A 21,127-nucleotide genomic window follows, 5' to 3' on the forward strand; every position below is an offset into this window, starting at 1 on the left:
ACCCCATTTTCTTGCATTCTCTGAGCTGAAAGGCCACCTTATGTCAGAGGGCTTGATATTGCCCTCTTGTGTCATGCAACTCTTTGCAATACTTGCTGGGGCTTGGGTGGCTGCTGCCTGGCCCAGGAGTGGGACTAACAGTGGGTTGTCTTCTGCAAAGAGTGATGTTTGTGTTAAGACTGCATAAAACAGGCTTGCTCAATCTCCAGCAGGAAAAACTTGAAAGAAGATAAATAGTTGCTCTGTGATATCTCAGAGTGTCTGTGTGCATGTTCTGGTCATCACAGTTTGGTCTTTTGGCTGAATGTGGTGTCCAGAATCTCTCCTGCTGGAGACCTTTTCTAATGGCCTGCTGTGAGGCTGCTGGCCCCTGTAACAATGACTAAATGATCCAAAAATCTCTTCTGGGGAGGGGATGAGTTGGTACCTCACGGGCAGGGTGCTGGCAGGCAACCTAAGTGGAATTACACATGCATTGACAGCTCTGCCATCATCCTGTCGAGCTGTTAATCTCCATATGATGGATGTACAGCTTGCTATGAGCATAATTGGATGTACTTTACTGTAATTCTGTTTTAAAGAGATTGTTGTGTGGGATTAAACGTTGAGCCAACAGAACCTAGTATGGCCCATAAAACTCCCAACAATTAACCCTTGCTGTAAAATGCTGCACAGATGTGTGTAAAACAGCATAGTTGGAAGAAATCCAAGATGTAAGGTATGGCCTATCTCTTTTTTTTTTTTTAATTAATACTGTCTGCTGTTGCATGGAATACTGAGTCCAAATCAGTACAGATGCCCAGGCGCTAAAACGCTTCACAGTCTTGACACTTGGGCCCTTTCTCCTGGATGTTTTATTGCTTCCTTGCAGTAGCTCATAATTTACTTTTTTTAATTCCCTTCTGCCTTTCATCCTTCCAGCTTGGGCTTTGGTGACAAGATTTCTGTTTTCAGTACATGGTAGTAGCTCCAGCATGAAGGTGGGTCTTTATCTGAAGCTGTGGATGCATTTGGATCTGGGATCTGTATTTCTGGGGGAAGGTCAGGATGTTTTTTAGAGAAACAGACTTTAACCTAAATCACAATAAATGTGTATAAGAGAAATGCTAGGTCTGTGCCCTGCTGCATTTAGTTTTGCAGGACTCAGTACTGCATTCTAGCTCCAGATAATCATTTTTTTTTCCTCTCCCCTGACACCTTTGTTAGAGGTCAGAAAGGGAATCCCCACTGCAGAAGCAGGGAGGTTGCCTTTCCTGTGCTGCAGGTGGAAAAACAGCTTCCATCTCTGAATTTTGCACCAGAGAGGATGAGGAGAATCAGTGAGTTTGTGTGGCAGGGGGGACATCTTTCCTCTCCAGACCAGCGTGCCCTGTTTATTTCATAGCTACTAGGTTACCTGTCTCTTGGCTTGCAGGCTCTTAGACAGCTTTACCATTCCTTTCCTATTTTCTTACTTAGCTAGAGGTGTATTAACCATTCTGTCTTAAGACTCTCTGGATAAGGGTTTGACTGCCACAATTTTGTATTTTTTACATGGGCTTTTCCATAAATCCCTCTGGAGCCTGGACTGCAGGTGTACATACAGGCATCCCTCCAGCCTGTCATAGAAACAGTGAACTAGGGGATTCAACCACTTGCTGCTTTATCTGCAGCATGCTTGGAAGTAAACCCCTTTGAATGAGTGTGGCATTCAGATTTAGGTTGAGGCTTGAAGTTGGACAGGCATTGCAAGCCTCACTTGTTGCTGTGGGTCTGCAAAGCGTGCGGGGCCACAGCCTGACTGTCAGTGTTCATATCTGCTTGGCAGCTCCTTTAAATCAGCCAGGGAAATATGTCCATCATTTGGACAGAGTTCTTACAGTTTGGGGGTTTTAAAATAATTCATTTCTCTCCTTTCCCCAGATTGTGCTAGAGGTATGCACAGGATTTCTTTCCTAAACTTGGGCACAACTTCTCAGGGATTCCTGGAGCCGTAGCTGCTCAACCTTGGCAGTATGCATTGCCTCTAACAGCTGGTGCTCATACTGGTGGCTCTACCTGCAGAGAGGTGCTCAAAGTGATATTTTTTGAATAGAAGAAGGCAAAATCTTGATGGCAGCAACAAGCCAGTTGCAAAGCACTATGTGGCTGCTTTGGGGTGTGTATGGGGAAATAACGGAACACGACTTATGCTTCACAAGAAATTAAAGCCTGTTCCACCCTCTGGACAATTGATCATTCCTAGATATGGAGAATTGACAGCTTCCTGCACTCTGCTCCAGAGGCACTGCACGTGCACACCCACTGCTGCTGCTGCTCCTAGCAAAACGTGGTGCTCTCTCTAACTTCTGGCCCAGCCCCTGCTGAGATAACTTTTTTTCTTTAAGGGGACGAGGAGAAATGCTAGATGCTGGCGCCAAGGATATTCCAGAGAGAGTAGTGTCCAGAGACAAGTGGTCTGGGCCTGAATGGGTATCATTCTGCACACAATAGTCACATTTCCTCACATTAATACCAAGGTCCTTTTTATGTCTCCAGGCACAATGCTGACCCACGCGTTCCATCTGATAACTCCTGTTTTAGCAGTTTGATGTCAGCGTGGGATGTTGGGCTCCCAAAGCTTCCTATACTCTAATGGAAAGTGGATACACTGATTGTGTTGCTGGGGGGGGGGTGTTGGGGGGGAGTGAGACAGCCTCCCTCTGAATTTCCTGATGAGGGTGTGTTCAAAGCGGTGCTTCTGAAGCCAAGGGAGGTGTGTGTGAGGGGGTGTTGGGTAGTGTGGGTGGTTCCACACGAAAGCAGTGTTCTCCCTTTTAGGTGTTCTACTTTGGGTGTATACCTTGGAGTTCACTTCCCTGGGATTTTGAGTTCCTCATCCCTCTATTTCACAGGGAAAACCACACATTTTTCCCCTGACCAAAACTTAGTGACAAAGCCTATTGCTCCTTACAAAAGAACAATCTCTTCTCTGGTGCGTGGATGTCTGAGGTGTCAGGGGGATGTGACACTGTGCTTGGCACTCTTTTCTTGTGCTGTCCACCTCTTTTTTCCAATTCCTCAGTGATGCCAGAGAGCATGAGGTGATGGTCCTTCACCCGCCCAGATGCTGAAATGTCTGTCCTGAGCATTACTCAGGTAAAGTTTTCCTTCCCAGCCTGCTCCAGAAATTTGCAGGTAGTTGTTTACTCCCACCTGCTTGTAACCTGGCTGTTGGCTTAAGCCTTCTTAGTCCAGCTGATTTTAAGCTTTTTGCTGCAACTCAGCACACCGCTCAATTGTGGGAATGCTGGATAGTTGGGGCACAATTATTTTATGTAAGGGCATTTTACCAAAATTACTCAAGTCTGGGGATGAGTCAAGTAACTCATAGTAACAACAGCAGGACAGCAAAGCAAAGGGTCCCCTTGAGATCCTGCTTGTGCAGTCCCTTACTGCCAGTGACAAGTTACAGGTGTCTCCACTGCTTCAAACAAGTTCCTAGCTCATGCTATGTGCTGATGTGTTTTTATTTATATTTTTGGAGGCAGCAGATTCTCTAGAAGCAGAATGTTCATTGCTGCTCATGGCACAAGTGGCTGAGGTTTAGATTTGCTCAGACGCCTGATAAAATAGCCCAGATAAAATAGGTTTTTTATATACTAAAAGCCACCAAACCTTAAATATTTCTGCTTACACTGGATCCTTGATATTTTTCTGAGAAAACCATGGAAGTGTCAACTCAGTGTTCAGCTCTGGTTTATTAGTCTGTCTATTGTGCAGATGTACTGGGAACTGCATGTAGATGGAAGTAATGTATGCTGACACCTGCACAGCCAAGAGGGTCATGCTTTCCAACTTCCACTTCTTCATTCCAAAGAAAAATATGGCATTGAGATGCTGGTGGTGTTAGTATGTCATAGACATCCAGTAGTGGCTTTGTTCCAAAGATATTTGAGTCTTCTCACGTGTTATGCACAGCACTGGAGACTGGTACAAGGGAAGGGATGGAAAGGGGATATTAAGTGAAAGGGGATCTCTTGAGGTAAAAGGGTACAACCCTTGAACTTTGGCCTATGACTTTGATGGGTTTGTTTTCAGGGTTGAGTTTGCATAGAAGATGTTGTTATCTAAACAGGGGGCTGGGGGGGAGTGGAAGGGAAACAAGTAGAGGATTTAATTTCCCTGGGTTGGTATCAGAGATACTATGTAAAGGATAACTGGGGTGTGAGACTGCTTTGGAGCATATAAAATGAATTCCCTGTTGCATTTCTCACTCCCCAATATTAAATCTTGTCCATGTTAAGAACCTGAATGAGCCCTGTCCTCCTCCAAACAGCAGAGAACGAAAAAATGGAGGCATGCCACAGTGCTCTGGCAGGGCTGTGGACGTGCTGACACAAGGCCACAAGTGTCAGTGTAATGCTGGCAGTTGCTCAGTGAAGTGAGCTCCCAGCAGGTCCCTGGTAGCGTGGCCGGTGCTGCTGCGTGCCTGCGTGCACGCCTCCCGCGAGCTGGGGATATGTGTCTCGCCTTGATCTGGCTGCCAGGGGATGTCAGAGATGCGTCGCTGACTTTTTGGGTTTTCCCCTGGGCAGAACCTGGACCACAGCCTAACAGATAAGGTCAGCCACCCCTGGCAGCTCTCCTTTTAAACTGTGTGTGAGGACAGAGACAATAATAATGCCCGTAGCTAGCTAGCTTACCTAAAATAGGCTTCTGCAGCCTCCTTTTGTCCAGCAAGGAGGACCACAAAAATAGAAGTGAAAATTTTAAATGGCCCTGACCTCTTTTGGTTTAAGTATGCTTAATCCTGACATTCAGATATGAAATCTAGTTATTACTTCTGGCAGTGAGACATAACTGATGATTGATTTATGGATGGCTTTTCTTGTTGGTATAGAGTGAATCCTTGTTTTTCTGGATGTGTTCTGTGCCTGTGAAGGATGCCTCCATGGAGGTGCAAGGGTCAAGGGTTTTGCATCTTTTCAACTCCTTAATACCTGGAGGGAAGTGGGGATAATGCCATGAATGAGGAGAAAATGGGTATCAGGCTGGTGGTGGTCACTCTTGGTCTTTTTTAGCCAAGTTATCTCCTGATGAGTAACCTCAATGCAGTTTTGTCGTGTGTTGCCTGGTGGGTTCCCTCACTGTGAGGAAACAGGTAGTTTGTAAGCCAGGCAGAAGAGCACTTGAAGTATCTGTGTATTCCCTGCCCTCTCCCCTGTCTTCTCTGTTCTTTGATGTTCCAGTGGATCCACTGTCCCCAAGTAATATTCTAGCACTCCAGCAGGCCTTTAAAATAACAGCCCCAGACTGAGATGGCCATGTCCAGCTGTGTCTTTCCACTGGATCAAGTCTGAGTGGCACATTGCTTGGATGAAATAATGAATGAGGTCCTGGGCCTTCCAAAGCATCACCTCTGTACTCAGAAAGTTTCTGAGAAGTTTAAAAGACCCTGGTCCAACAGATGTAATTGGATGTTTCTGCTTGTGTTGATAAAGCAGTGCTCATTCAAGAGGAGTACCTGAGAGCTGTCAGTGGGGAAGATTGATAAACACCTGAAACTGATAAGAAGCAGCAAAAGTTGCTGCAGGATAAGAGGACAGCATGAATTTCCATAAGGACAGACTGCAGATATCTCTTGAGCATGTGTTTGGATATTGTTCAGGGTTGTGGGGGTTTTTTTTGTCTCTCCAGAACTACTTCTTGTAAGAGCAGAAAAACCAAAACGTGTTTCCTCCTCAATGAATATTTATTGCTTCTAAATCTTCCAGCATACTTTTGCATGTGTAATTAGGTCGTAAGTTGAGTAAGTGAGCATTGGAGAACTACAAATTTAAGAGCCTGAGGAGAATGCTTGATGTTTCCAGTTTATTTGGGTGCTTGCTTTTTAATAATAAATAGCGTTTTCTAGATGAAACAGCTTGTGTCCTCCCAAAGATGTGTCAAAAGCAGTAATAACTGGGACTGTTGCACCAGCGGACTGGTCTAGTTCAGTGATGCTTTTAATCACACGTACAGCATCCAAGTGAACTTTGGGAAAAGTCAGGCAGCATAACCAAAGCCTCTGAACCATCTTATTTTTAGTAGGAGATGAAGGCAATCCCTTCCCTCTTCTCTACTTCAGTCAACTCTGCTTCCAGTTTGAGTTGCAGCCTTTTAACTCCACTGTGGACATGACTTCTTGCCTGATTAGGGATGGTTTTGGTTAAAGCAGCTTTCTGCATGCAAAAAAATCATTGGGGTGGTTTTGAATTCTGGTGTTGCATCTTCACCTTATTTTTTTGTGGAGTATCAGGGCTGAGCTTGCAGGTGCCTCTGTGTGTGGTCAACCTGTGACATTGGATTGCAGCTGTTCTTACAGGTTAGCATTTGGAAGTCCAGATCTGGAAAAGAAGCAAGAACTTAATCTGAATATCTGTAACTCCATGTCAGATCTCTGTACTTTTCCACAGCTTGGCCTCTGGAAAAGTTTTTGATCTTCAGTGGGTTTTTTCCATGCTGTCACTGCACTAAGAGTGAAAGCTGTTCATGTTTCGGCTTAGTCTTGTGGGGTTTTTAGGGAGTATGAAGATGAGGACTTAAGGAGAAGGATGCACAGATAGTACCTGTGGTAATAGAGATGCTACAGTGTAGCTGCCATGGATGCAAGCAGTGTGGAGTGGGCTTGTGGCAAAAACTGGGGTTTATTTGGGGTTTTTTTTGGTTTATACCCAAAAAATTGCTTCACAGATACCCTAATGTGGGTGCTTGCAGGAAGCTTGAACCAGGAACTTCCTGGATAACCCCGGCCCTGTATCTTGCCTGCATATTAAGTGACATTTAATAGTCTCTGAACAGCAATTTTCTTTCCCAAGAGCTCTGTTGCTTTATGCTTAGATTTATGGAGGCATCGTGGTGAGTTGACAGGACATTAATGTGCTCATCTTCGAGTCACTGTGTGTGATCTCTTGCAGGCTGCTCCCTTGGAAGTGCCTGGGTGTTATTGTTGACTATTTAACGAGGACAAGAATGGTTTCCAAAAGAGTGTGACTCATGCAATCTTAGCCTCAATCTATCAAACAGCGATGCATTGGATTAAATGATTACCAAAAGGATTAGGAGTTTAGACTTTTTCTTGGGGGGAGAACTGAAGAGTAAAAATACTTGGGTAATCTGGAGGAGAAAAAAAACAGAACAGACCAAAACACAACCCCAAGCTGATCAAATAATGCCAAAGGCTGCTTCTATGCCTGGTCTACACTTCCAAAATGGGAAATGTTGTAAAAAAAATGAAGTCTCAGCTGTTCTCTAAAGATCATTCTATGCCAAGAAAGTGATATCTCACCCTGTTCTGAGACTTCTACTTCGTTCTTGCTGTCTGTCAGGTACCAGCAATGGTAACACTTTTCTGATTATTTTTTTCCCCTTTTCTAGCTGAAAATGAAAGTGCTGGCTGCGTGTTACTGCACACATCAAGGAAGGTAAGTAGAGATACTGTGTGATCTCTCTCTATATAATTTTTTTTCACCATCTAGAAGCAGAGGAAAGGATCTTGAGCCACTCTGTGGGGATGGGGAAGTGTTGTTTTTACTGGCCTAAACCAAAGTCATATTATTGCCCCTTTCCTTTAATTCCTCTGTCTTTCTTTAAGCCTAAAAAGCCATGTGCTGCTTGTTCTCCAAACAATTCCTCTGTAATTCTGATTGTTCCACTGCTTTTTGTCCCAGACAATTCCTTGACATGTTAATTCATCACTTTCTCCTCTGCAGCTGCCTGCAAAGGGATCCAAGCATACACCATAGAGATTCAGGCTGCTGAGCTCTTCTCCAGCCGAAAGCAGAAACACCCAATAGACACTGCTGTGATTTGGTTTCCTGTTTATTCCAGCTAATCAGATCTGCCTTCAAGGTTCAGCAGGAGTGAATTCCCTGAAAACATGCAGTCCAGGCGGATAATTAGGAAACAACGTTTAGTTTACACTTGCTCTTGAGACTAATTCACAAAGGAGAAGGTGAAAATGCAGAATAGGACTCATAGGCTGTATTACTACCATCCTCCCACTATTAAAATACATGGAAAATGTGCAGGGAGGAAATAGCATGAAATTTTAGTCTTTGGGCCTGTGAGGTATAGCTCATGCTGCTTTAAGTTGTCCTGACTCTCATTGGAAGGTTTGTCTGCATGAACCTGTAGCATTCCTGATCTTGGTAAATAATATGCTGCAGGCTTTGTTGAAGGTTGTGACCTGGATTCTTAAATCTGTGTTCCAAAGCCTTTGGAGCTTGTATAGGGAATTCTGGAGAGCGCTCTCTCTGCTTTGCTGTAGGCCTCCATGGCAGATGAAATGCTGAAAAGGTATTTCAGCAGGCTGAATTAGTAGGGGGAAAGAAATGTGTAATAGCTTCAGTAGAAAAAACCTTAATTCCATGATTAAAAAAAACAGGTGGGGGAAAAAAAAACAAACCAAAGAAACACAAAACCCAACAAAACCAAGCGATCACCATCAAAAGAATTGAACAGCTTTTGATATTAAGTCACAGAGGTTAAAATAAGCTATTCTGTGCTCAGGAATAGGAATGTCTTTGTCAATAATTTGTCTTGTCTAATACTAGTGCCAAAGTTCCCTGAGTTGTATACACTTGACTGAAAATAACCCAAGAATTTAGTGCAAATTCTAAGCCCAAAAGTAGGATCTGCCTCTGATAAGAAATAGTTGGAAACAGCTAACACACAAGTCTATTTTATTTTTCCTTTCCAGAGCTGTAGGATTCCTGCTTTTCTAAACTATAGTTCATGCTTGAGCATTTTAGCATTCTATTGAGCAACAAATACCAGAGAACTAGCATGCTTTAGCAGGGCTTGAGAAAAGATACTATTGCCAGCTTTCTGCCTCCAGGGCGGATGAGTGGAAATTTTGTGCTTTAAATCCAAAGGAAATTTGGACCTGAGTTAGAGGAGATGGACCCAAGTGTCTGGGAAAGGAGAATTGTTAGCAGAAAAGTGATCATGTCAGCAGCTTTGTCTGGAGATGATTCCCTGCTAGGTTGTCCCTGTCTCTGGTCATAGCCTATGGTTCTTGTCCCCCATCAGGAGTGCTGGAAGGGCAATTTGTGTCTTGCTCTTGATGAGTGGTTCTAAGAGCTCTTTTTTGCACAGGTGGAGTGTGTGACTGGCCAAGAGACCTGCCCTAAGTCAGGGGAGGCTGAGCTGTTGCAGGTTTCTTATGGAACAGTTTCCAGCACCAAGTGTCCTGGTGTGACTTGACTATTTAGCTAAAAAAATTGTGATGGAGCAATCATTAATCTCTTCTGAAATCAGCAGGTGTCCTGACAGGAACAGTTCTGGTTGAGCTGTCTTCAAGGTGCTGCTGTACCCATGCTTCTGCTGATTTGATGTTGGTTTGTCTCAGAATGATGTGGGTATATTCTTTCCTGGTGGCTAACTGCCTTTGGTGTTTAATGTGCATATCTTCCCCAATGTTACAGGAGTGATGATAAGGATGGGTATTGCCCCTATTTCTTATAAAGGACCAGGATAAACAGACTATAGCAGGACTGAGGCATGGAAAATTATTTGCCCAAGGCATTACCTGAAGCTTGTTCAGAGCTGGAGCTTTGACTTGCAGTAAGCTGCTGACAGTGCTGTCCTGCCATAACAAGCAAGCAATGCTGTCACTCACAGCTCACTGGATGATCAGTGTTGATTGTGATGATGTGGGCAGATAATATATCCTTCTTTTGAATGCCTTTGATTTGTTTCTGCTGTCCCTCAGCTACCCCTCAACTTTCGTTTGCCACTGTTTTGCTTGTGATGGTTTCTCTCATGCATAGGAGATGTTGGTGACATGAAGCCATTCTTGCTTTTTTGAGACTTCCTTGGTACTGTGGAACTCATGATGCTCTTAACCCCATTCATACCTTTATGGGTTCCTCCTTTACCATCCACCATGTTAAATCCTGTCATGGCCTTTGCTACTTGAATCTGTTTCTTTGGTTGGACTCTGCATGCCAGATGAGCTGAAATGAAATGCTTTTGGGAGGTGATGGTTGGTCATATGGTGACCCCATGGACACCAGGTGGTGATAGGTGTGTTAATCTGCTCTCATGCAGTGATAACTTGAGACTGAGTTGGCCACTTGTAGAAATGTGGTCTCTGTTTAGGTGGAGTTGTAGTGTAGCTGTGTCACTGTCTCTTAAGAGCAGATGGTATTAAAGCAATGGGGGTGGGAGCTGAAATCCTTCAGAGAATCCTCCCTCTCAAGGATGCTGTGTAAGAAGTGATTGATGCAAAGTAAAACAGTGCTAATTGCAATGGATGTGTACTGACAACTTGATAGTTGCTGTGATAATTACAGTAATTAGTGAGATATTAGCATTTTTTCCTCCGTGTCTAGGTTATAAATGGTAAAGGTATAGAGGGTATGTGTGAGAGGAGGGTATCCATGACACTCAGGCTCTGGGGAGGCCCTGTAACTTGGGGCAAATGTTCCAAGGTCCTGGTTGTGGAGGCAGCTTGGTGTCAGACTTGTAAAAATATTTCGGAGCATGATCTCTGCTGAGATTAAGGAGGACTGAGGGTTTAAATGCGGTTTGATGATCTGTTCCTCAACATCACAAATTGAATCCTGGCTGGTTTCCTGTCAGAAGATCCATATAACAAAGTGCAGTTGCCACTTCTTCATTCAGTCTTGAGCTGCTAAAGGAGAGGACAGTACTGTCAGTCCTTTTTGACCAGTACTGAGTGCTAATTTTGTGTTGTGGGCTTCCAAGGACTGTGAAATGGGAACAAGGCATTTGTAGGTGGATCACTCAGTTAATGAACTTCACAGCTGACAGATAAAGAAGGGAGTGGAGGTTCTGTGATACAGCATGGATGTTTCTTCCCTGTCAAGGCCAAGAAGTGTGAGACAGCAGACATAATCAGCAGAGTTGAGACAGTTTCAACCTCTGTTGTCTTTTTTTTTTAATTGATTCAAATCTAAATACTATGCACGTGTTCCTTGGGAACGATGTAAACTTAAAACTATGTAAACTTAGCACTGGGGGCAGATGGTTTCCAGTCTGAGAGAAACTGGGTTAGGTTGCATTGAGATGCATGCTGGTAACTTGCTGCCGAGCTCAGAGTCCACTTCTTCCAAATAGCTTTCCCTGTTTCTGCAAACTTCTTGAATTATTTAAACCTAAAGAGGATTTAAAATGCTACCTTAAGCATTTTTGCTCCTAGGCTAACTTTGGTGTTCTATCTTAGGCAACAAAACTAGTTTTTAAATTCTGCTTTCTATTTCAGGGTGTAAATGGTATCTAGGCATTCACCTATAGTGACTCTGTTAAGGCTTGCCTTTTCAATGCTTATTTTTGGTGCATTAATAATATAAAACTCCTTTTAATCTATAATGTGATCTGAATGGCCAAAATTATTCTAGAAATACTTGTGGCAGAAACCTCAACAAAACTGTCAGCTTGTACACTATACAGATCCTAGTCCTTTGCTGTTTAGGTATTGTGTACAACTGTCTAATGCTGTGATCTCTTCCTAACACAGTACCTGAAGTTAAAGAATTTTGAGGAGGAAGTCAGAGCCCACCGAGACCTGGATGGGTTCTTGGCCAGAGCCAGCATCATCCTTGATGAAACGGCCACCTCCTTGGACGATGTTCTTAGGGAGATGCTGAAACACTTTGCTGAAGATCCTGAGAACATGGAGCCAAGCTGCAACTTTGAAAAAATCATGAGCACTTTATTCACGGATTCAGGGACCCCACGAGAAGGGAACGGTAACCAGCTCTTGATTTGCTTTTGCCCGTGGGTTACTGTTGTCATCCTTTCCATTGGTGATGTGTTGAACACTCATTAGTGCATGGCCCCCAGACTTGCATGTTGCATGTTACATTGGGGTGTTATTTTTCCATGTCACTCAGGCTGTGAAGTCTTAGGTGTCTTGGGGTTTTTATGTTTTGGTGGAGTCTTCCCCCTGTTTCATTAAGATGACACTTAGTGCTCTCTGGGGTGAGAAGCCTGCTCTTTGGTAGAGAGGCAGTTGCTGGTGTCCCTTCAGAAATGGCTCCTTTGCCTTGTGGTTCTCCATCTGAATTCACACAGGCTGGGAACTTTCCCTTCTTTTGCACAAGTAATTGGTTGGGGAGGGCTGGGCCTTTGCATTGTTCCACACATACTGGAAGGGACAAGAGGCACTTTGTTTTCCTCTAGAAACTCAACTAGGGCAGCCCCGGCTAACGTTGTTGGCTCATATCACCATAAGCTATCAGCAAATGTCATAGCATAGTCTAAAACACTACCTTTTAGCCCAAGATGTAAAGAAGCTTAACTAAGCATTGTTTCTCTATAGGCACCCATGATGTTTCAGAGTCAACAGGAATGAATATACAAACATGTACATCGCACCTCAAATGTAACTGTCACAGCCTCAGTCAATTTGTTTAACAGATAATGTCAAGTCCTGAGCATGTAGTAAGCATGTTCATGCTTTGGTTACTTCTTGCTACCTATCTTAGAGCTTTGCATTTATAATCTCTTTAATTTAGGCTTTCTGACAATAAAGAAAAGTTAAGCAATGCCATAAAGTATTCTGAGCGTAGTAGTTAAGAGGGGGAAAGAGGGCAAGGGAGTCAGAATGTGATGCCTCTTCCAGTCCTGTCTGTGTGTGTATATTGAATAATGCTAATCTAATAGTCTAATGCTGCAGTAGGTTGATGTTGGGAGGAGAAATCAGCTGCTTTTCCAAGCTGTGAATAGTTTAAGGAACAAATTCGAAAGCATTGGGACAAATGTTTCCATCTTTCTGTTGTCACCCCCTGCCACCCTTGCATCAATCCACTGTGCAGATAAATAAGTATGCTTGGTACTAGTACTCAGCTTCCATCTGAAAGGAAATGTGGTTTTTGCAGTTTCAAACCAAACATGGGCAGCCTGTAACATTTCCCTCTCTTCTTTTCATAGTTCACCTCTTATCCGATACAATTCAAGGGGTCACAGCAACAGTCACGGGGGTGCAGTATCAGCAGTCCTGGCTCTGTATCATGTAAGTACCTGGGTTACATTGGCAAAATCCACTGGCTGCTCAAAACTAGTAACTTTTCCTGCTGCTGGGAAGAATATGCCCATGAAAGTCAAGATGGCGATGCCCTCTCCATTCTAGCTTGGCCTACAGCATCTCTATCTCGGCACTAGGCTGGTCATCTTTGCAAATGGACAAGCAGTAGCCTGGGTAGAGGTGACCACAGCCTCAACAGGGCATTATGTTCTTGAATGCCATTGAAATCTGGTGTTAAGCTAAAAATGCTGAAAAAAATCTGAGCTAGGAAGTGCTAATTACTGAGAAATGTTAGAGAAGAACTCCTGAAAGGGACAAGCAAATTGGTTCATGGAGTGCTTTGCCTGCCAAAATCCGGTAACTTGTTTTCATCAAAGGACCTAAGTAATCTTTTGGTACATGTCTTTTTGTAACTGAAGTCAGAAATTCTGACTTTTTAGACACTGATTATTTCAATGGTGTTGACAATCAGTGTCTGAATTAATTGTCAAACACTGGAGCAGACCCTTAAGACAGTAAGGACTCTGTCACCTAGGATTTGAGACATGGTGGCTTCATCCCAGTTTCCACTTGATCAAAACTGGGTTTTGAAATTGCTGTCTCAAAGTCAAGCAATCTGGGCGAGCCAAACTGTCTCTTCAGAGGAAGGCCAGAACCAGTCACTGAGCCAATCAAAGCAATGTGATTTGACTTCTGTCTACTGCTTTATGTATGCACAGTCTCTAAGTCAAGTTGTCAAGAAATATGTTAATTCCAGGGAAATTACTAGGATATGTTGGATAGGTGCCTAAAGACTTGGGGAATGGAAGCACATATTTTAGTCTTCATAGCCAGTTTGCTAGGACAACTGTCACAATAGCTCTCCTTATACTACCAGTTCTTTTCTTCCCTCCGCTTACAGCTGGAAAAAAACAGAGTATTATGCCTTGGAAATAGATGGTTTGAAAGAAACTTTAAAAAAACCCTCATAAAAAACCCCAGACACCAACAAACAGCCCCTCCTCCTTGTTTCTAATCTTTTATGATAAGAGAAAGGTATGGTCTCTGTAAGAAGGAAAGTACTGCATATTTGGGCTCTGTTCTGTGAAATAAATGGATAATGTCATAACTGGGTAATGTCTGTGCTGCCTGTGCTGCTGTAAGTTCTGCTCTTAGGCTGGGCATGTACAAAGAAGCTTGCACAAAGAAGAAAATGACTTCATACTTCTTTCTGCTGAACAGTCAAGAGGACTTTTGAACAGTTTTGTCCCCTTTGGGTGCCATAGGTAGGATAACAAAAATAAGGATACATACATCCTCCTCTAGCAAGGGTAGAAGTTTCTAGCATGGTATGTAATGTGGCTGTGTGGAGGGCTTTGGGAAGCATTAACTCAATAACAAAGCATTTCTAGAGGTCATGATATAAATGCTGTGATTATATACATGGAGCTGAAAAGGGTAGGTTCAGCCTTTCTGTACAAAGTGTGTCAAAGCTTTAAATGCATCCATGTGAGTAATACTAGCTTCCAAGACAAGACATGATTTGAAAAATAAGCTTACAGCCTGAAGGTGTCTTGTGCAAAACTTTCCTTGTTTCTTCCTTTTGTTTTTCTGAAGAGGGAGAAGAAAGTGGTGGGAAAACGGTGATGAGTTATTAACTATAATTATCCAACTATTGCACTGTATTTCTGCTGTAGCTATTGTGCAACAGATTGTGAACCATATTTTTAGATCTTACATTTTTTTGCAGTCAGATTGCAAAACAGCTTCCAAAACTCTGAAGTAAAAGGAATTTATTGATGAAAAAATTTTGTGTGAGTGGGAAGACCCTTTACAATAGCTGCTGGGTTTCATCCTGGCATTTAGTCTATACTCTGCTAAACTTTGACTTAGCCCTGATGACTTTTGTGCAACTTAAGTAACTTTTTATTCCTAGTGGATGAGGTTGGCTTCGGTATCGTGGAAGGATTATATTAATGTGAAAGAGCAGTTTTGGTAGTGCTGCTTCTGCATTGATTTTGAGGGGTAACACTAAAGCCTAAAATAGCTAAAGGAGGAAAAAAAAAAAATCTGTGTAGGACTTTCATTGGTTTATGAAGCCTGGTGGCAGAAGAGCATTTCAAATGGGGACAAAAGTTTGGTTCCTTTTTTTTCCTGTGCTTGTGAGAGGGCTTTTCTTATCTGACTTATCCTCTGTAAGAAGAGCAGTGGTAAAACCTAGGATGAAATAGCTCTTCTGCTTCTGTTGGACTAGTTGTTTTCCCAAGTTTCATGGCTATTGAACCACCAGCAAAGGTCAGATGTACCATATGAATCTGGGCTATAACCATATGACAGAACAAACCATTGGGCAATTGAAAACCTCAAGGTTTCAACGTTCCACTGAAGTCTAGGAAAACAACTGGCTTCTGATTCATTATAGGCTTTAGGGTGGTCTTTTTGGTCAAAAATGGCCAACACCTAATCTCACTGAAGCAATACGAGGGTACATCAGCATATGGAAACCTTAAGGCTCGTTAAAATACAGTGTAGCTGAGTAGCACAATGCTGCATGCTCTGCTAACCAGCAGTCTTCACCTCTAGAAGAGTTAAGGCTTCTAGATATTTGTGTATGTCTTTTAACTAGAAAGCATACCTGCAGAGTAACAGATTAGCTTCATCAGTCAAGGATATGGTCTTGTACCTTAGAAACCCTGGATGCAACTTTCTCAGCTAGAGACAAACTGGCATAGAGATCTCTTGTCACTTCACTGTGAAGCTGCTGGTTGATTGTTTCATTACAGAGTTTGGGATGAGGGACAGCAAGACCTGTCCCATAATAGGGAGTGCTGAACTGTTATCCTCAGATTTAATCTGGTGTATAGCATGAGGAAGCCCTGCTATTAGTAAGAGTCGAGTGGGCGTGCTTTGATACCCCTCCAACATGCCATAACTGCAGCAGGTAGATGTGCTGTCTGGAGTGCAAGGACCAGCCAGACCCATCATAGTCTAGAGCTTGAAGCAAGTAAACCGGATGCTTTGCATGTCTGGATCAAGGTGGGGAAGAAGGCCTTGTGAGAGCTATTGGTTCTGGTGTTGTACAGCTTTGTGGCTTAAGGAAGGCTGGAGATGCAAATGCCTGTCTTAATTTTCTTTTTAAACTTGAAGTGAAAGATACCTATTACTAAAGATGTTAAAGTAACTATTAACTGACTGCTGGTAGATCTCTCTCCTTGATCTCCTGCTAGGAGATACCAGTTGTGTGGATTATTGAATAAATGTTCCCTGAGCTGAATGGAATTCCCCCAGGCTATATCCTTCTTGCCAGGAGATAAATATAATTGCTTTCTTTCAAAGCTGAATTTTTAGGAAAACATGAAAGCAAGCTGCTTCATAGTCTGGATTGAGTAATTGAAGAGCCATTTCCTTTGGCTGAATTGATAAAGCACAGGGATTGGTGAATAACTTATTCTCAGTGCATCCAACTGGTTTGCTAAAGCTGTCTTAACAGGCAAAGCAGAGCAAAAATGCCTCTCTGCAAGCAGAGTGGTTTAGTGGCTTGTGTGTTCCATGTTGCTATAAAATTGCTTACTCTGGTATAGCATGTCATTGCAAGGATTCCTGTGAAGGACTTCACCTTGGAAAAACTCAGGTAGCCTTTCAGAAAGGTATTATGAGGTTATTTGGGATATCAAGCAAGAGTAAGGTTTAAGACTACTAATTTCTCAGATTTAATGGTTGTGTGAAATGTTACTAATGGGTCTCAACAGAAGTAAAAGTGAAGACTATTTAATGTGTCTAAGAATTTGTCCAGATCTAGTGGTTTAGGCTATAGAAAAGCGATGTTGCTTCTGGCTTAGCTGTTGAATACACTTCAAATAGAGATGCTTCAGCTACTGTGTATTCCTCAGAACGGTGCCCTTTCTTTCAAAGAGAAAAATGGGATGCTATGGGAAATTAAAGTGTTCAAATATTTTAAACAAGTGTTGTCTTTTAGAGCAATGGTTACAAGGTTTGTAAAAAAGAACCTCTTTCTAAAATTTACAGTTGTTACCTCTCAAGTGTTCTGTGGGTTCAAAGAACTGATTCATTTTCTTAAGTGCCTATAGCTGCCCTTCCTGGGCTGTCCCAGGTCATGGTGAAGAGCTGAACCTCTGACAGGTGCTATATTGTGAAAAGGAGTTCTCAAGTTCAAATGCTTCATTAGGAATTTGGGTCCCAAAGGAGATCTGTTAGAGAGAAGGATGACTCTGTGCAGTGCCTGCAGCATGTGTATGAGGAGGTGGTGCTGTCTTATACATTGACATGTAGGAAATATTTTTCTATAGAGATTTACTGCTGGAGGTTAGGTCTGTCTGGAGCCCAGCAAAGTGCATTTACCACTCCAAAGATACCCAGCTTGGAGCAACTTTGATGATGAAACACCCCCGTGCCAAGCTGCGGGTGAGCTGGCTTCCTGGTCACAGCTTCATTCCTCACTTGCAAATTCTGATTTCTGAAAGCTTTGTGCCTGGAGCTGCTCAGAGGAAGATTTATTTGCAGTGGATGAGAACAAGAAGTGTCATTGTTATTCTGCACTGGGACAGGAAAAGGCTGGCTAGCTGATTACCTCTGCTGGGCACTTTTTCCTACTGCAGGGGATAATTTGTTTCTGAATTAACTTCCTTTCTTGCCCTGTTGAAAAAGGGTGTCTGTTTCTCTTGGGTCTCCATCGTTTGACCCTTTTAATGATTTGTTTGAGAAATGTGTTATTACTCTGATAACATCTTGGGCGTGGGGCAGACCTGTAGCGTGTGTCCATCGGTGATTTTTGGTGGAGCATTGCCAGCTCTCACCATCAGAGTGTCACGCTCAATGCTGATAGACACAGAATCTGGAAAGAGTGAAGCAGGAATGAGTGCTATAGTTTAAATACCCTTTTTATGAGCTCAATTATTGGAGGATCAAGATAAAATTGCTGAGAACACAACCTGGCATCTCATTAAATGATAGCCCAGCATTTCCTTATGTGACTAATACTGGGATAAAATAAGTGGTTTTCAACTTGTTGGCCAAACCAAAGGAGAATCAAATTTAGCTCAACCTAAGCCAAAAGAGAGCTTGGAGGCCTTAGACAAACCAGACTTGATTTAGCTATTTACCCTTAAAATGTTTTGGGGTTTTTTTTGCCCTTAGTGGGAATTTAAGTGCTACTTGGGGACTAAAAAATGTTGCTTCGTTTTGAAAGTGGCTTTCTTCTTGGCCTGAACTATGTTGAGTTTTACCTGCAGTCTTGCATAACTTGGGGTTTCTCCATGTGAACCAAAGAACAATTTTTGTCTTTTACAAATATTTGTTCAAGGCTAGTAGGGGCTGTGGTTTTAGTTTGTATTATATTTGTATCTGGATTCTGGAATTAAAACAAGTGGGAGCTTGTAAGTGCTACATCAGGAAATAAGTTTGGGCTCAACTAAATAATGGCTTACATTTGAAGAAAGGCTTGAGATGCTGAATGATGCATGGGCAGAAGTGACTTGGCCTTGCAGTAAAAGTAGTGAGATACCAGGCATTTTCCCCCTCAAATAAACAGATATAACAGAGCAACACCAGGCTTGGTACAGATGAGGCTACACTCTGCAGAAAGACACTGTTTCTTCCCTCCATACATCAATGCTCTGGTGCATCATATCTCTGTGGCACCTATTTAAATCTGGTTTACCCTCACCAAGCCAACTCAGCCTGATTTGTAGAGGTAGGATTCAGTATGTACCAGGCAACCAGGTGACTAGGTGTAGACAGCATAGGTTCCTGACAGGCAGGTCCAGTTTAACTAACCTAAATCTCCTGCTGTGACAAGGTGACACACTTAGTGGATGAGGGAAAGGCTGTGGATGTTGTCCAACCTGACTTTAGTAAAGCCTTCTTCAGGAGAAACTGGCTGCTTGTGTCTTGGATGGGTGCATGCTTTGCAAGGTAAAGAGCTGGCTGGATGTCTGGGCCTGAAGAGTAGTGGTGAGTGGAGTTAAATCCAGTTGGTCATTGGCCATGAGTGGTGTTCCCCAGGGCTCAGTAGTGTGGCCAGTTCTCTTTAACATTATCAATGCTCTGGATGAGGAAGGGATCGAGTGCACCCTTAGTACTTTTGCAGGTAGTGCCAAGTTGGGCAGGAATACTGCTTGAGGGTAGGGAGGCTCTAGTGAGGGGCCTGGGCAGGCTGGATCCATGGGCCAAGGCCAACTGTGTGAGGTTCAGCAAGGTTCAGTGTTGGGTACTGCACTTGGGTCACAACAGCCACAGGCCTGGAGGAGGGTGGCTGGAAAGCTGCTGAGTGGAAAACAATCTGGGGTTGTTGGTTGACAGCCAGCTGAATATGAGCCAGCAGTGTGCTTGGGTGGCCAAGAAGGTCGATGGGATCTTGGCTTGTATCATCAATGGTGTGGACAGCAGGACTAGGGCAGTGACTGTCCCCTATACTCAGCACTGGTGAGGCTACACCTTGAGTGCTGTGTTAGTTTTGGGCTCATCGCTCCAAGAACAGCATTGAGGTGCTGAAGTGTGTCCAGAGATGGGCAATGAAGTGATGAAGGGTCTGGAGCCCAAGTCTGAGCAGCTGCTGAGGGAACTGGGACTGTTCAGTCTGCAGAAAGAGAAGCTGGTGGGAGACCTTTCTCTTTAAACAGCCTGGAAGGAGGTTGTACCCAGGTGAGTGTTGGTCTCTTCTCCCAAGTAACAAGTGACAGGGCGAGTGGAAATGGCCTCAGTTGTGCCATGGGAGACTTAAATGGGATATTAGGGAATATTTCTTCACCAAAAGGGTTGTCAAGCACTGGAACAGGCTGCCCAGGGAAGTGGTGGAGTCACCATCCCTGAATGTATTTTAAAAGCATGTCCCGAAGCACCATTTCTACATGGTTTAGTGGTGAAATTGGCTGTGTTAAGCTAATGGTTGGACTTGGTGATTTTCAGGGACTTTTCTAACCTAAATGAATCTGTGGTTCTACTGACTTGTGTCCACACATTGAGCCAAACTAGGCTGGAAATTCTTCAGTGGTCCATTCTCAGTTTCACTGGTGTAGGTGATACTGGAATTCAGATGTATGTGTCAGTGTCAATAAGGCCTTTTACAGAAGAGTTGGAAGAAACTGTCTTATAAGCATGGGGAATCCTGAATTCCAGCACTGTGGATAAAACTGTTTCAGGTAAAAACGTGTAGTGATGACAGCACATTTCTTGGTGTCTTGTGAATGTGCTCAGGTTGCTAAATCTTCCAGTACTACCCAAGCACTGTGAGATCCTCTTGTTTCACACTTTCCCAGTCCCTCAAAGAAATGGTGAAACACAAAGGTTTGGTGTGCCTGCCAGGAAAATTAGTTTTCATGTGAAAGTGATCTTGTAACAAAGGCCAGCCTTTTAGAGTCAAGTTTTCCCCTCCATGCCCAAGAAGCTCTTGAGCTGAAGTGTTGTGGCCCTGTGGACTGGCACTGTTGTCAGGACTGTGATCTCTGGAAAGCATAGCCAAGTCACTGGAGCTGAAATACAACCCTGTAATTTCAGGGGGAAAAAACAGCATGTGGCTTGCTTAATTATTGCACCATATAATATACTTTCCCACATACCTTGCTATGTGACTTTACATATTGTAGTTAGGAGAACAGTCTTCCTGAATGTTGGCTTTCCTGCTGTGGGTAGGAGTAAGCTGAAGTTCTGTGGATTTTTGTGAGGGTTCAGTTCTTGGATTTACTCAGAGTAGGAACAGGCAAGCAGGTACTTCTGAGCAACATTGCTGAGGTAACTTGTACCTCCACAACATGTATAAACTTACATTCATGTGCATGCCTGGGTGCCTTCCTCTACTTGAGGCATCAGGCTGTGTGTTGGTGTGATCAGTACTTGCACTGTAGTAAGTCGTTTCTGGTCATGGTTTGTATTTCAGTAGTTCTTCCTGGGTCAGGTACTGCCTGACAGATGTGGTAGGGAAGGGATGCTGTCTGGAAAGTGTTAGTACAGCTCCATGAACAATACATGTCAGACACCTGTTGCTTCTGGCCATCTCTTGAGTAGAAATGATGTTCAAAATGCCCAGAAAAATCTTCCTCTTCAAAACAGCTGGTGAGCTCAACGTCTGAGGTATGAAAACGCTGATAATAGAGCATAAAGTAAGGGTAATGTTTTGATGATGGTGCACTTGCTATTCAC

General features: G+C 43.3%; 1 protein-coding gene across 1 annotated transcript in view; it reads left to right on the plus strand.

The window, feature by feature from the left end:
- Positions 1 to 21,127, plus strand: part of SLC4A11 (solute carrier family 4 member 11) — a gene marked incomplete at its 5' end in the record, with an annotated part of 88,108 nt that overhangs the window by 26,850 nt on the left and 40,131 nt on the right. The window contains 3 exons of the mRNA XM_084264061.1: positions 7,378 to 7,424; positions 11,486 to 11,717; positions 12,901 to 12,982. Coding sequence (XP_084120187.1) covers positions 7,378 to 7,424; positions 11,486 to 11,717; positions 12,901 to 12,982 — 361 coding nt within the window. The remainder of the gene's footprint in view (positions 1 to 7,377; positions 7,425 to 11,485; positions 11,718 to 12,900; positions 12,983 to 21,127) is intronic.

The sequence above is a fragment of the Gallinula chloropus genome, assembly GCF_964237585.1.
Source record: "Gallinula chloropus genome assembly, chromosome: 4".
Taxonomy (NCBI): domain Eukaryota; kingdom Metazoa; phylum Chordata; class Aves; order Gruiformes; family Rallidae; genus Gallinula; species Gallinula chloropus.